We start from the raw sequence: 14,840 nt of genomic DNA, 5'->3' as shown, positions 1-14,840 counted from the left end.
GTATTTGAAACGAGTACTTGCTGATTTATGTATTTTATATTGGAAAAGGACCAAACAAGGCTGACCTGTGCTACTGCAGTTTGCTGAAACTGGTTGTGCTACTTTATTACTAATAACAAAAAAAAACAGGGTGTCTAATTTCTCTTTAAGCTAGAAATATGTACATATATACGGCTCTGGAAAAATAAGAGACCACTTCAGTTTTTGAATCAGTTTCTCTGATTTTGCTATTTATAGGTTTATATTTGATTAAAATGAACATTGTTGTTTTATTCTATAAACTACAGACAACATTTCTCATAATTTCCAAATACAAATATTGTAATTTAGAGCATTTATTTACAGAAAATGAGAAATAGCTGAAATTACAAAAAAAGAAAAAGACGCAGAGCTTTCAGACCTCAAATAATGCAAAGAAAACAAGTTCATATTCATAAAGTTTTAAGAGTTCAGAAATCAATATTTGGTGGAATAACCCTGGTGGTTTTTAATCACAGTTTTCTTCATGCATCTTTGCATCATGTTCTCCTCCACCAGTCTTACACACTGCTTTTGGATAACTTTATGCTGCTTTACTCCTGGTGTAAAAATTCAAGCAGTTCAGTTTGGTGGTTTGATGGCTTGTGATCATCCATCTTCCTCTTGATTATATTCTAAAGGTTTTTAATTTGGTAAAATCAAAGAAACTCTTATTGTATACATGGATTATTAGCATTTTTTCATAATTCCCACATCGTTATGGATTTTTGTCAGGCTAAAAACGATTCAGTTTTTCAATGTTGATTTGTAGCTGACTCCTCTCCGATACTGAATGTTAATTGGTGATTAATGGATTTTATCTGTATAAATGTGCAGGATTGACATTCATCGTAAGGAGAACGCCGGCGCAGCAGAGAAGCCCATCACGGTCCACTCCACTCCAGAGGGCTGCAGCGCCGCCTGCAGGAGCCTCATGGAGATCATGCAGAAAGAAGCTCTAGACACCAAAATGTGAGTCTTTGTCCTGCGCACACGTCCTGATGCACTATAATACACTACAGGTGTGTGTTCTCACCTGTACCTGTCTGTCTCTGATCCACAGCACTGAGGAGATTCCCCTTAAGATTTTGGCCCATAATAACTTTGTGGGACGTCTGATCGGAAAAGAGGGACGCAACTTGAAGAAAATTGAACAAGACACTGGGACTAAAATCACCATCTCGCCGTGAGTGACACATGCAGAGTACTGCCACTTTTTATATATTTATCTATATATACATACATATATATATATATATATATATATATATATATATATATATATATATATATATATATATATATATATATATATACACATATACATACACATATACACTAGTGCATCTCAGAAAAATTGAATAATTGAAAAGTTACTTTATTTCAGTAATTCAGTTAAAATGATGTGAAACTCATATTTTATATAGATGTATTAAACACAGAGTGGTCTATTTTAAGCGTTTATTTCTTTTATTGTTGATTATGACTTACAGCCAATAAAAAAAAAAAAAAAAAAGAATATTATATAAGATCAATTGGTACTTTTGTCAGTGTGGGCAGTGTGCCAAGTCCTGCTGGAAAATGAAATCCGCATCTCCATAAAAGTTGTCAGCAGAGGGAAACGGGGAAAAGTGCTGTACGATTTTTTTCTGGAAAAAATAGAAATATAAAACGCCATAAAACTCTGGATACGAGGTGCAGAAAACTTAAAATGTATTAATACTGTAGCTTGAAGGATAATTTCATTGCACACTGAACTGAATGTATTTGCTAACTGGAGAAAGAAGGGAATTGTGGCTGATTTTAATACTGTAATGCCTCTAATGTCTTCAGTAATAAAAAATATATATATTTTTTCAGTATTTTAGGTCAGATTATAGTGTTTATGGGACTATTTAAAATATTTCGTTTTGTAAAGGAAGTCGTGTTGAAGTTGTTGGTGTATCTTTTTTTTCTTTTCTTTTTTTTATAAAGGTATATTTGCATTCTTCAGCTGTTTTTCTGATAATGAAGTCTGATTTATTCATATATTTTGTGTATAAATGTTGTGAGACAAAGTAAACCCAATACTAATCAAAGCCTCTATTTAAAGCCTTAGTGTTTTATATTATATGAACTCCTAACAGTACAATAAATCACAAACCTATATAAATATATAAAACCCCAGGTATGCAAAAAATAAATAAATAAAATGATTTAATAAAATACTGTAATATACTGTGAAACTGTCAATCTTAAAAAATTCGGTGACATTTTTGGTCATAAAAGAAATAAACACTTAAAATAGATCACTCTGTGTGTTTAATACATCTATATAATATGAGTTTTACATTTTTACTGAATTACTGAAATAAAGTAACTTTTCAAAGATGTTCTAATTTTTTTGAGATGGCCCTATATAAGGCCTATAAGGCCTTTTGGGCTTGTCAAAAGGTAAATGTGATTAATTGCATGTTTTGTAAAAATTACGTTTAGGTCCAACTTATTATATTATGTTAATATTTGAATATAATGTAATATAATGTGCATCTCCTCCAGTTTGCAGGACCTGACTCTGTATAACCCAGAGCGCACCATCACAGTGAAGGGCTCTATAGAAGCTTGTGCCAGAGCCGAGGAGGAGCTCATGAAGAAAATCCGAGAGTCCTACGAAAACGATGTAGCCGCCATGAACGTACGTACGATTTTATACATTAACCAGCCATTACATTAACACTACTGACAGGTGACGTGAGAAACATCTTTATGCATCTTTTAAAAATATATATTTTTTAACTACATAGTAAATTAATAGTGAAGTGATCTATCAGACTATGAAAGAACACATAAGGAATCATGTAGTAACTTAAAAACAGTGTTAAACAAACCAAAATACTCTTTGAAGAAGCTTTCTGAAGAGCTGTTAACTTTTATTTTCTGAGGCTGGTAATTGAGGGAATAGAGGGAACTGATGAGTGCCAGTTTCACCATTATAATCTTTTTGATGGTCTTTTTAGCAACTGCACTTGAGGACAGTTTTAAAGATCTTGAAATTCTTCTTTTTTGGATTGACTGACCTTTTATTTCTTCTTAATCATTATTTTTTTTACTTAGTTGGGTAATTCTTGCTTTTCATAATATGGATTAGAGCATTACTCAAATATTCACTATTCACTGTATACCAACTAGGGATGTGCCATATCTGATCATTCACAAAATAGAAAAATGTTGACGATATTATATTATACCATGAATATTGTGCCATATCAACCACCCCTAATTATCACATCAGGGTTCTACTTTTGTACTGTTTTTAGCAAAAGAAATATTCACACTGTTCTCATTTCCCGTTATGTACTATCTACTAGAGACAGATTATATGTCTACAGTATGATTAATTTGACTTTAATCCTGGATATATGGAGATATTTTACTTTCGTTTTGTTGCAGTACTACGTTTTTGAAATATTGTGATATTATTTTAGAGCCATATCGCCCACTCCTAATAGCAACTCTACCTCTTCACAACTTTAACTGATGCTTTCAAACACTTTATTAAGAGACAAGAAATTAAAGTAATTAACTCTTGATGAGTTCAGCACAGCTGTTAACTGAAAGCCTGAATTCCAGGAGACTCTACCTCATAAAGCTGACTGAGAAAATCCAGCAGAGATGAACAAAACGGTCAAAGAATTGAAAATATAAAACCTATTCTGGTTTGTTTAACATTTGTATGATCAGTGCAGCTGAAATCAATGTGAGTGACAGTGAGTGTAGAAACATATAAATAAATAAAATTTATTTTTTAATAAAATTAAAAACTGTTTTTACATCTATTATCTGGCATGTTATGACTACTTATATTTAAATCTGCTTATTTGGAAGCAGAAAGCTGCACGCAGATGCACAGTTCTGCTGAATACATAGCATTTCTGATGCTGGATGCAAATTCTGGGTGTAGTTTCTTGTTTTGTCTTGATTAATTATTGATATCTCTCCATGTGTGTGTCTGCAGTTGCAGTCAAACTTGATTCCTGGGCTGAACTTAAATTCTCTGGGTCTGTTCCCGGTTGGGGCGAGTGGAGGCATGTCCCCCACCATGGTGCCAGGACCCCCTGCTGGAGGACAAGCTGCCTACCCATCGTTTGGGGTAAGAATATGTGTGTGTTGATGTGTGGGTGTGTGTGTGTGAGAATAGGATGTATATTAGTGCATCTCAAATTAATATAAAATTAGAATAGAATTTGAAAAATTACTTTTTCAGTAATTAAGCTCAAAATATGAAACTGATAATTCCTCTGTGATGGAGAGCTTAATTTAACTTATTTTAACTCTTTATTTTTTTTTGTTCCACTTTAAATGCTGCAGCTGTCTATTGCACTATTTAAGGTGGAACAGGAAAGTTAGTTAGTTAGCTAGCTGTATGTAGTGCTAGCAGAGCTACAGACTAGTAGCTCTCCAGCCCAGGGGGTTGTTTAACCCAATTGCAGAACAGTTGATCTCAAAGCAGGTAAACCCAAGAAAAGAGGAAAAATAAAAAATAAACACAGTGCTCCTCACACGGGGTCTAATACACTTTAGCTGCAACTGCAAGTGAATTGGGACACAGCCGGGAAAAATGCCCTTATAAGGAGATGTGGAGCCAGAGAATGCATTACACACTGGCATTGATTTTTGGGTTTTTATTGCCTATAAGCCAGTGTCTCAGAAAATTAGAATATTATATAAGACCAGTCTGTACTTTTGGCAGTGTGGGCTGTGTGCCAAGTCCTGCTGGAAAATGAAATCTGCATCTCTATAAAAGTTGTCAGCAGAGTGAAGAAGCATGAAGAGCTTAAGTAAGATATTGTGTGGGAAAACACTGCACTGACTTTGGACCAGCAGATGACGTGACTCTTCAAACCGTCACTGATTGGTGGAAACTTCACACTAGACCTCGAGCAGTTTGGACTGTGTGTCTCTCCACTCTTCCTCCAGACTCTGATCCCTCCCTTGATTTACAAATGAAATTCAGTAAAGTGAAATGTACTGATGATCAGTCTGATTGATTGATTGGACCCACTCGCCCCTCTTGAGATCTCATGTTAAATTGATGTACAGTGTTTGGCTGGGTTTGCTGGTGTGTGTGTGTGTGTGTGTGTATGTGTGTGTGTGTAAGTACCCGTGTGTGTGTGTGTGTGTGTGTGTGTGTGTGTGTGTGTGTGTGTTTCTCCCGTAGTGCAGCGCCTTTGGGAGCGAGGTGCCGTTTTGGGCCTCAGCGCCGCTCTCCTCCTCCAGCAGTAGCCCAGCCCTCTCTGTAAGTGCCCCCTACCCACAGTGCACTGCTGCGCACGGCTTTTGGCTGCCTGCTACCTGATTGGCCGAAGGCCACGGACATTAGCCAGTGCCTCAATTCCTCCGGGAAGTGCCCCGCCCCCCTGCCCTCCCCTCGCCCCTGAACCCAAACTAACCCAGCTGCGGGTAATGCAGGGTGTGCGGTGTTTAACACACTGTGTCTGCTTTCCAACTGCTTGGTGTGTGTTTCTGGAATGGCACATGCTGCGAGAACTGGTGGGGAATTGGTGTGTAATTGGCGTATGTGTGTGTGTGTGTTTGTTCGCTTGTCTGTCTGTGTGTGTTGGGTTGGCTAATGTGAGTGAATTGAGAACAGGTGTTGGCTTAACCTGCTTGCTCTGTGCTGTGAAATATAGTCAATATTGGTGGCGTTTGCTTGGATACCATTCCTGGCTTGATTGGTAGAGTTGTGGGCATCAGGCAGATTAACATAATATGATGGGACTGTAGTAGGTGTTTTTAAACTGATATTTTTGCTGGAGATTGGGGCTCCAATTTTGGGCTAGATGTTTATTTTTTATTTGATTGTTTGAATGATGTATTAGTTATTATTTTTTTTAGTAATGTGACAATCCACTTTTTTCAGCTCCGATCCGATTCAATATAATTCGATATAAAACTGCCGATACCGATACAAATACCGATACTTTAGTTCATTATTAGTACTATGATTAAGGTTACATAATGAGGCTGAAACAAACCACACAGCCCTTTGAAGAGTATACACAAGTGCATTTAATGTGTTAATGTGTTCTCCAGAATGTCGACTTTTTTTTTTTTTCTTAGATAGATAGCAGCAACACAATACAATAAGAAACATACTCAGACAAATCAAAACACAGAAGAATAGAAAATATATAAGGCTATAAAAACCTAACTATACACGGTAAGGATCTATCTGTAAACAGAGCAGTGCAGTAGATGTTGCTAATGGTCATTAAATAATTAAATAATAATTAACAGACCAAAGTGCAATGTGCAATGACTTTGATTACGAAAGTGGCTGATGTGACGTGGAAATATAATATAAAAATAAATATGCATCCGTTAAAAGATGGTTCTAAAAAGAGAATGTGAATATGTGAATACCCAATCATGAGTAAAGTGTACTTGAATGTAAGTGAGGTTGGGGAAGTGTTAGTGTAAAGAATTAAGTGGTTGAGTAATAATGTCCATGCGGTGTGACTGAGTTAAACTCAGTCGTCAGCAGCATCCCGTCCCCGATGGGAGGAGTTAAAGAGTCTGATGGCTCTCGGGATAAAAGATTTTCTGAGTCTGTCTGTTGTGCAGCTCTGTGACCGCAGTCTGCCACTGAACACACTCCTCTGCTTCATGATGGTGGTGTGAAGTGGGTGACTATCATTGTTCATGATAGAAAGCAGTTTATCCAAAGTCCTTCTCTCAGCTATTGTAACCAAAGAGTCCAGCTCCATTCCAACCACTGCCCCGGCCCTCCTGACCAGCTTGTCCAACCGCTATGCATCTCTCCTCTTCATGTTTTGTAGATAAACATCTAAAGTTACTCAGTCAGCTGCAGACTGAAGTTGCTGGGGTTCAGGGTAAAGTATGGAACTGGACTCCGGATCAGTGATGCGTTTCGTGTTAACATTATTACAGGGTAATTGTTCAGCTCAAGCTGCGGACTGGAATCTGGATCAGTAAGTGGATTGGCCGCACTCGTCCGATATCCGATACGCTAAATTACGTCAATATATTTTATCGGATTGGTCCCATCTCTTTTATTATTATTTTTTTTTAAAGGTCTCCTTTTGCTAAAATCTACTTGTTCGTTGTGAAATACAGTAAGTCTCTCTGAGTTGTTTTCAGTGATCTAAACAAAAAACAGCTCACGTGGCGCTTTAAAATGAATAAAAAAACAAGAAATGAGACATTTTAAATAACATCTACACTCACTGAGCAAGTTATTAAAAAGAAATGAGCCCAATCCTGTTTCTCTTTATTACCCCTGCTCCTTATATTAGAGTGTAACTCTTCTCAGGTAAACAAGTGAAGTCCTATGAAAGATCTATCATCACTTAATAAACAAAGACATGGATTTTTATCAATGTGAATTTTGGGCATTTTTGAAATTGTAAGTAAAAATCACACACTGCACTCCCAAAACATGTGTGAAAATGTATATTTATAGTTAATTAGGCCATATCTCTTCCCGCATAGGCTGGAATGCAATGTTTCCCATTTTAAGGTGATTTTTAAGGGAGAGTAGGGCCAAGAGCGGTCTCATTTTGACAACTTTGAACTTTGAATTTTTTCTAGTGACTTTTATTTTGACACGTTTCGTTTTGATGGGTAAATAATGGAAAGCGTGGTTCTGATTTTGACCTTTTCCGATCAGTGGATAGTATAGTCCATATGAGACTAATTTCATGTGATTAAACTTTAGAAATTAATCTGTGGTTTATATGCATCCTGACCTGTGGAAGGTAATCCATAGGGATTATCTGAGACCCCTAAGGCTACACTAAACTAGTGGTGTAATGGTTCATAGAGTCCAAGCAAGATACAGTGGATTATCTCTAGAATTGTTGAATTCTATTGAACTTCTTCTATTATTTCTGTGTCCGCAGCAACAGCCAGAATCAGAGACTGTATATCTCTTCATCCCTGCCCTGGCGGTGGGCGCCATCATCGGGAAACAGGGCCAGCACATAAAGCAGCTCAGCCGCTTCGCTGGGGCATCAATCAAAGTAAGTGATTGGTTATAAATGACACTCTGTTTGGATGGGCTCTAAACGTCTTTTGGAAATGTTTCTCATGATTCTTCCTTCTCTAGATTGCTCCAGCTGATGGAATGGATGCTAAGCAGAGGATGGTCATCGTTGCAGGACCACCTGAGGCCCAGTTTAAGGTACTGGGATTTTATAAGGTTTTATAGGGTTTAAGAAACGCAATACAATCAATTTTACCTAAAATATGAGTTCAGAACTATCTATTAAATTTATTTGATTTGTTAAATCATTTTGTAGTTGATTTTTTTTTTTTTTGTCCAAATGAGTTGATAAGTTAATTTGAGTGTATACCCCCTTGGTTTGCACCCCAACAAGCCAAGCAAGCGTGGTGTTTTCTCGTATTGGTTAGAGATGTTTGGCAATACTCTTTCAGGGTTCTCACAGGTCCTTACAAAGTCGCAAAATGTCTTAAATTAAAATCCGGTTGAGTAAAGGTCTTAAATTGTCTTAAATTTGCTCTAAATTTGCTGTAGGTATGACCTTTTCAGACTAGCTAGCGATGAGCTAGCTTATGTTATCGGGGAGAAAACTAAGGTTAGCGGAGAGCTAGCTAATATTAGTGGTGAGCTAGCTAATGTTACAAGAGAGCTAGCTAACATTAGCGGTGAGTTAGCTGACGTTATCGGGGAGAGAACTAGGGTTTGCGGAGAGATAGCTAAAGTTGCTGGAGAGCCAGCTAATATTAGTGGAGAGCTGGAGAGCTAGCTAACGTTGCTGGAGAGCTAGCTAACATTAGCAGTGAGTTAGCTAACGTTATCGGGGAGAGAACTAAGGTTAGTGGAGAGCTAGCTAACGTTGCTTGAGAGCTAGCTAACATTAACGGTGATTTAGCTGACGTTATCGGGGCGAGAACTAGGGTTTGCAGAGAGCTAGCTAATATTAATAACTAATGTTACCAGAGAGCTAGCTAACATTAGCGGTGAGTTGGCTGACGTTATCGGGGAGAGTATTAGGGTTTGCGGAGAGCTAGCTAACGTAGCTGGAGAGCTAGCTAATATTAGTGGAGAGCTGGAGAGCTAGCTAATTGTGGTGAGCTAGCTAATGTTACCGGAGAGCTAGCTAACATTAGCGGTGAGTTAGCTAACGTTATCGGGGAGAGAACTAAGGTTAGTGGAGAGATAGCTAACTTTGCTGGAGAGCTAGCTAATATTAGTGGAGAGCTAGCTAACGTTAACAGAGAGAGAACCAATGTTGGCAGAAAGCAGGCTAAGATTAGCGGCAAGTTTGCTAACATTACCGTAGAGAGAACTAACGTTAGTGGAGAGCTAGCTAACGTTGCTGGAGAGCTAGCTAATATTAGTCGTGAGCTAGCTAATGTTACCAGCGAGCTAGCTAACATTAGCAGCAAGCTAGCTAATGTTCCCGAGGAGAGAACTAACATTAGTAGCAGGCTAGCTAAAATTAGCATGATGGAAAATAATCTAGAACTTAAAAAATCTAGTTGCGGTATTGCAAATGGTGATACTGCAAGATCCCCAGTCTTTGTAAAATCTTAGTCTTTGAGTAAAAAGTCTGGGACTTGTCTTTTAGATGTGAGTTTGTCAGATTTTAGTCTATAAAAGTCTTTTTTTTCACAGTTGTGTAGTGTATGATTAGCTTTGGACACAGGACATTGAGTCCAACCAACATTTAGTACTTTTTGGAGGAGGTACCCAGATCTCATTGACATTATTAATCTTTTTACATTTAATACATTTAATATTTCTTTCTTTCTTCCCGCTGTATTAGGCTCAGGGACGAATCTTTGGGAAACTGAAGGAGGAGAACTTCTTTGGGCCGAAAGAAGAGGTCAAACTAGAAGCTCACATCAAAGTGCCATCATTCGCTGCCGGCAGGGTTATTGGCAAGGGAGGCAAAACGGTAAGTCTGACCAATCAGTGATGCTCAGCCTGTGATTAATATTCAGCCCTGTGAATAAAAGGGAAAGATTTGGTGGAAAATAAAGGGGAATCATTTAATCTTTTCCTTCGGTTGTTTGGTTTCAACAATTACACTTCTCAGTATGGGTGTAGATATCGCTCTTGGCAGCGTGAGCCTCATGCTGGCTCTATAAATAGGGCTGGGCAGAAACTCGCAGTGTTAACAGCAGTGTGTAATTCAGGCTTTTGTTCTTTGGTGGAAACAAAAGCAGTGCAGTAAAAATGACCTGAGCGCTAATGATCAAGCCTTAAGATGAGCAGTGATGATGCTTTTGTATCTAGTAGTCTAATGCCAGCAGTAGGTAGATTTGTAGGAGCTTGTTTAATCACTAAAGGCTACAGAATGTGACTAAAAATATGGATTATTGGTGCAAAGATCATTTACACAGAACCAGGCGTGTAAAAGTAGTACATTCAGTAAGTATAGTAAAGAGGATCCGTGTGACTGTGGTAGAACATGGTGAACATACTCCATTCCTGCTGCCTGCTACATTCAACCTCTTCAACCGCTTAGTAATACCATAGCAACCTGCATGGATACCATTGCAATAACTATATGTAACTATATTGCAACTATTTAGCTGCTGGTATTAACACCATAGCAGTCACCTAGCGTTCACTTAGCAATGCCATGGCTACCACTCTAGGATAATCTAGCAACCATTTAGCACCTACATCAATCAATCAATCAATCAGTTAAGCAACCTTTATTTTTTCCACTCTGTAATACATTGAGGGTACCCCTCATTTTTAATGCAGCTCATCCTTTACAAAATTACAAAAAAAAAAGTTAAAATTATAGAAGCAAGTAAACAATATAAGATTTTAATCATGAAGAAATTAAATAAATTTAGAATAAAAGGATATGCAGACAGGCTAAAATGTAAAACAATAAAACAGAGGTAAATAATTAGATTAATAAAATATTCACAAACGAAGAAATAGAGGACTAAAATAACACATCAGTCATGCGTTGTTGAGGCTCTTTAGTAATTCCATAGTAACCACCCTAGAATAATCTTGCAACAATTTAGCACCACCATAGTAACCACTTGGCAACACCATAGCAACGACATAGGATATCTTAGTAATGCAATAGCCACCACCCTAGGATAAACTAGTGACCACTTAGCACCATCATAGTACCGTATTTTTCGGACTATAAGGCGCACTTAAAAACTTTTAATTTTCACAAAAATTGACAGTGCGTCTTATAATACGGTGCGCCTTTTGTATGGATTTTACTCGTCAGGTTGTAAGGAGCAGTAAACACACACTCCGTGCAGCGTTATAGAGAGTTTTAGTGCTATACAGAGTCCAGAGCCGTGCAGCTCCGAGGCTGAGCAGGGTCATTATCATTATAAAGTGCCTTTGAGACATTGCAATTTCGATAAGAAAAAGGTAAGATTTCCCCTTTCACTTTATAATCATGTTATTAAGCTGCCCCTTGGGTGTTAAAAATACATATTGGTCAAGCTTAAACACTTTTTATGAATTAAATACAGAATGTCAAAATATGGGCATATTGCAAAATATGTCCACCCTGTCGGGGACAAATGTAAGCTTCAACTATATGTTATTTTTTACATAATTATAATTAAACATACCTTTTCAGAAAGGTCTTTTGTCCCTTTCTAGTTAACACATTTCAGATAATGGGAAAAGTCTTTGGGAAATACTAAAATTAGAATAAAATTACAGCTCATCTACAGCAAAAGCCATAGGTCTTCTTTGTTTTTTAAAATAAAATGACAAAAACAAATGTAACTAGCAAAACTTTTTAGTGGTTTTGTTTGGTCATCATTTGGACATCAGGAAATCACACACGGGGTTAATTTATATTCAATACATATTTAGTTTTTTTCATTAAACTTAAATTTGACAGGGTGGACATCGGCACGATAGGGTGGAAAATTACATGACAGGGTGGACAAATGCAATTCATTAAGTACAGAAAAACATTAGAAAGGATGAGTTAGGTACAAACTGTACTCAGTTAATTCATACACCAACATCAGAACACACATGCTTCTCAACAGAACATCAAAACAGAACATCAAAAAACATCTAGCGTAGGCCTACTCATCAGAACATTAGGACACGTATCTAGGTCTACTGTAATTGGTCCTCCATGTACTTCCAAATAGATGGCTCCACTGAGAAAGCACGCCTGTTAACTAGTTGCGGTTCCGGCATGAGGCACAGAATCTGCCAATCCCCATACCAGTTGATGTCATCACGAGGACTTGGCCAACAGAATTTGTTGATTCCTTTGTTGTGCATGCATTTAACTTTCACGCTGTGCTCCTCTACATCGAGAATGATACCAGGGTATCAGTGGCGGATGCTGGTCTTTCAAGGAGGGGAAGCTCAATTTCGGCCTACATCTTAACATATGTAGTTTTATTTATACGTAAATTCTACTCTCCCTGATATTTATTTTTTTTGTAAACAAAAGGCATTATTTTCAAGTTTTCACTACACAACAAAAAGGTACCCATTCTTTACATTGAACAATTACATAAAAAACGACGCTATGACATAAATAAACATAAAATGATCAGTAAAAAAAACACTACGCAAAATCTTTAAAGTTGGTAAAGGAAAAAAATGCAGGTAAATTTATTTCCTTTTTAATTTCCTTAAATAATCACTTTATTAATTTAAATTATTTAAATTATTTTTAATAATAACACAATACTTACTACTGGCCCCTGTTCATTTATGTCCTGAGATTCATCAAGAGGAATGGCCATCAGTACATTTTATTTGTTACAGCACTTCCAGTCAGCCAGCTCACTTTATCATACAGAACAGCTGAAAATACCTGTTACTTTTCCCCACCTTTTACACCAATTTAATCTGAGCAGTTGATCTGTCCTGCTGTTTAACTCTAAGTTTTTCTTCGTAAGGAAGACTATCAAATGGATTTTTACACTAAAAGATCGCTGATTCGCTCATTTCGCTGTCAATCAAAAAGGCACTCCGCCTCAGACAGATCATCCAATCATCACGCAGAAGCTGAGCGTCCGGGCCGGCCGAGGCCAGCCCACTGCCCCATAGACCCCCAGAGACGCTGAGCGTCCGATGGGCGGGACAAAGCCCAGCATTTATCCAATGACTCGTCTCGTTTGGCCGCGCGCTTTGCTCCGCTATTGAAGTCTGTGCACTGTTTAAAGCAGCGCTGTGAAGCTGCGGGAATGAGTGAGAGGAAAGCCGCGGCGTTACCAGTGATAAGAAGCTGATTCTGAACTAAGTTCAGCGCGGTGTAGCGCATATTTAATCAGGGACATGTACACACAACAGTATATATTTAATCACTTATTTTTTTACATTTTAGGGGAAGCTGAGCTTCCCTTGCAGTCTTAGAGCAATCGCCACTGCAAGGTATCCATCATTGTCGTAGTTGGCTACACACCATTCACCGATGTGCTTCTCTTCGATGACTTCTGGCCTCCAACTTTTATTTGGTTTTATTTTGGTTTTGACTGATCAGATGCCAGCAGGGACACTTTTTGAAGGTTGAAACATAAACAATATAGTATAATGTTATTTTATTACGTTATTATTGTCATTATTGTCAAAAAACTATCCACCTGTCCCCCCTGTCATGCATCATGTCCACCCTATCAGGAAAGTATTAATGACAGGGTGGACAACGATAGGGTGGACATTTTCAGCTAAAATTAGCAATTGATAAGCACATGGGGGCCCCTCAGCTAGCAGAGTTAGCATTAGCGAAGGTGACCTCAAAATAAATGACAATATTTAAAAATTTTGAAAAATAATAATATTTTTTTATATTTCCCCATGATAGGGTGGACATGTTACGCTCGACACCATGCAACAAGAAAGACAATATGAAGAAAATTGTGAAATTAAGGTGTAAATACTTACTGATAAGGGGTCGTATGTGTCAACCATCATTGAAGATCGTCTAAATGGTGGTCGTGATGTCACCGATGACATCGGCTACTGCATTAAAGGGCCAGTTACAACATAATGACAGGGTGGACAATGATTTGAGGGACATGTATTAACTACTTAATATTTATATTAAATATCTGTTGATAACTACTAGAATTACCCATTTATGAAAGTTCTTGTCAATAATAATAAGACCACAAAAAAAACATTTTAATTTTGTTTAATTTAATGACTTATTATACTCATAGTTGCTCCCACTATTGTGAGAGGGACATGGCAAAATCGCCTACACACACTTAAAGAAAATAGTACAAATTAATAAAAAATAACTCCAAGATGGCAAATATAGTATAGATATGTGTTAATGATTATACATTTGTAATAAAAACTCAAAACATAATTATTTTACATTAAATTGAAAATAAATGTGTGATTCTGACTGGGACCTTGAAAGGCACCTTATAATGATAATGACTCAGCAGCAATAGCATTAGCTAGATGCTAACCGCTAAGCTAGCTAGCTTTTTCACTGTTCAGAGATCAGTATTATCTAAATTTAGTACTTTTAATACTGCTGGAGCAGTATTAGAGTTAGATGCTAATCGCTAAGCGTTCACCGTTCAGAGGTGAGTTATCGGCCTGTAAGTCTGTGCTGCTTTGCCTGGCTAGCATTAGCTAGATGCTAAGCGCTAACTCTCTCAGAGGTGAGTTTTATCAGCCTGTAATCTGCTTGTTTACCGTGTTAAAACAAGCTACGGGGGACGAATCGCTAGCTAATATCTCACTGTCTTACCAGAACACGCAGGATTACTCAGTGTAACGCTGTCGTTTAAGTTTGGGTTAACTTTACTAGTTTAGGTGACTAGCTAGCGTGCTAACGCTGGTGCAGCAAGCCTTAGTGGACATCTGGAAA

At 37.6% G+C, this 14,840-nt stretch overlaps 1 protein-coding gene across 2 annotated transcripts in view; it reads left to right on the top strand.

Annotated features, from left to right (window-relative positions):
• igf2bp3 (insulin-like growth factor 2 mRNA binding protein 3) overlaps positions 1-14,840 on the top strand; it is a 58,623-nt gene that overhangs the window by 38,796 nt on the left and 4,987 nt on the right. Inside the window, exons 7-14 of one of the 2 annotated variants that reach the window (XM_022665334.2) lie at positions 856-990; positions 1,082-1,204; positions 2,557-2,692; positions 4,013-4,147; positions 5,216-5,293; positions 7,920-8,039; positions 8,126-8,200; positions 9,810-9,941. In XM_022665334.2, the coding sequence (XP_022521055.2) occupies positions 856-990; positions 1,082-1,204; positions 2,557-2,692; positions 4,013-4,147; positions 5,216-5,293; positions 7,920-8,039; positions 8,126-8,200; positions 9,810-9,941 (934 nt within the window). The remainder of the gene's footprint in view (positions 1-855; positions 991-1,081; positions 1,205-2,556; positions 2,693-4,012; positions 4,148-5,215; positions 5,294-7,919; positions 8,040-8,125; positions 8,201-9,809; positions 9,942-14,840) is intronic. The other variant, XM_022665335.2, reaches the window with a different exon arrangement.

Source organism: Astyanax mexicanus, chromosome 3, assembly GCF_023375975.1.
Source record: "Astyanax mexicanus isolate ESR-SI-001 chromosome 3, AstMex3_surface, whole genome shotgun sequence".
Taxonomy (NCBI): Eukaryota; Metazoa; Chordata; class Actinopteri; order Characiformes; family Acestrorhamphidae; genus Astyanax; species Astyanax mexicanus.
The sequence above is the reverse complement of the archived record's forward strand: the minus strand, read 5'-3'. Positions and strand labels throughout refer to the sequence as shown.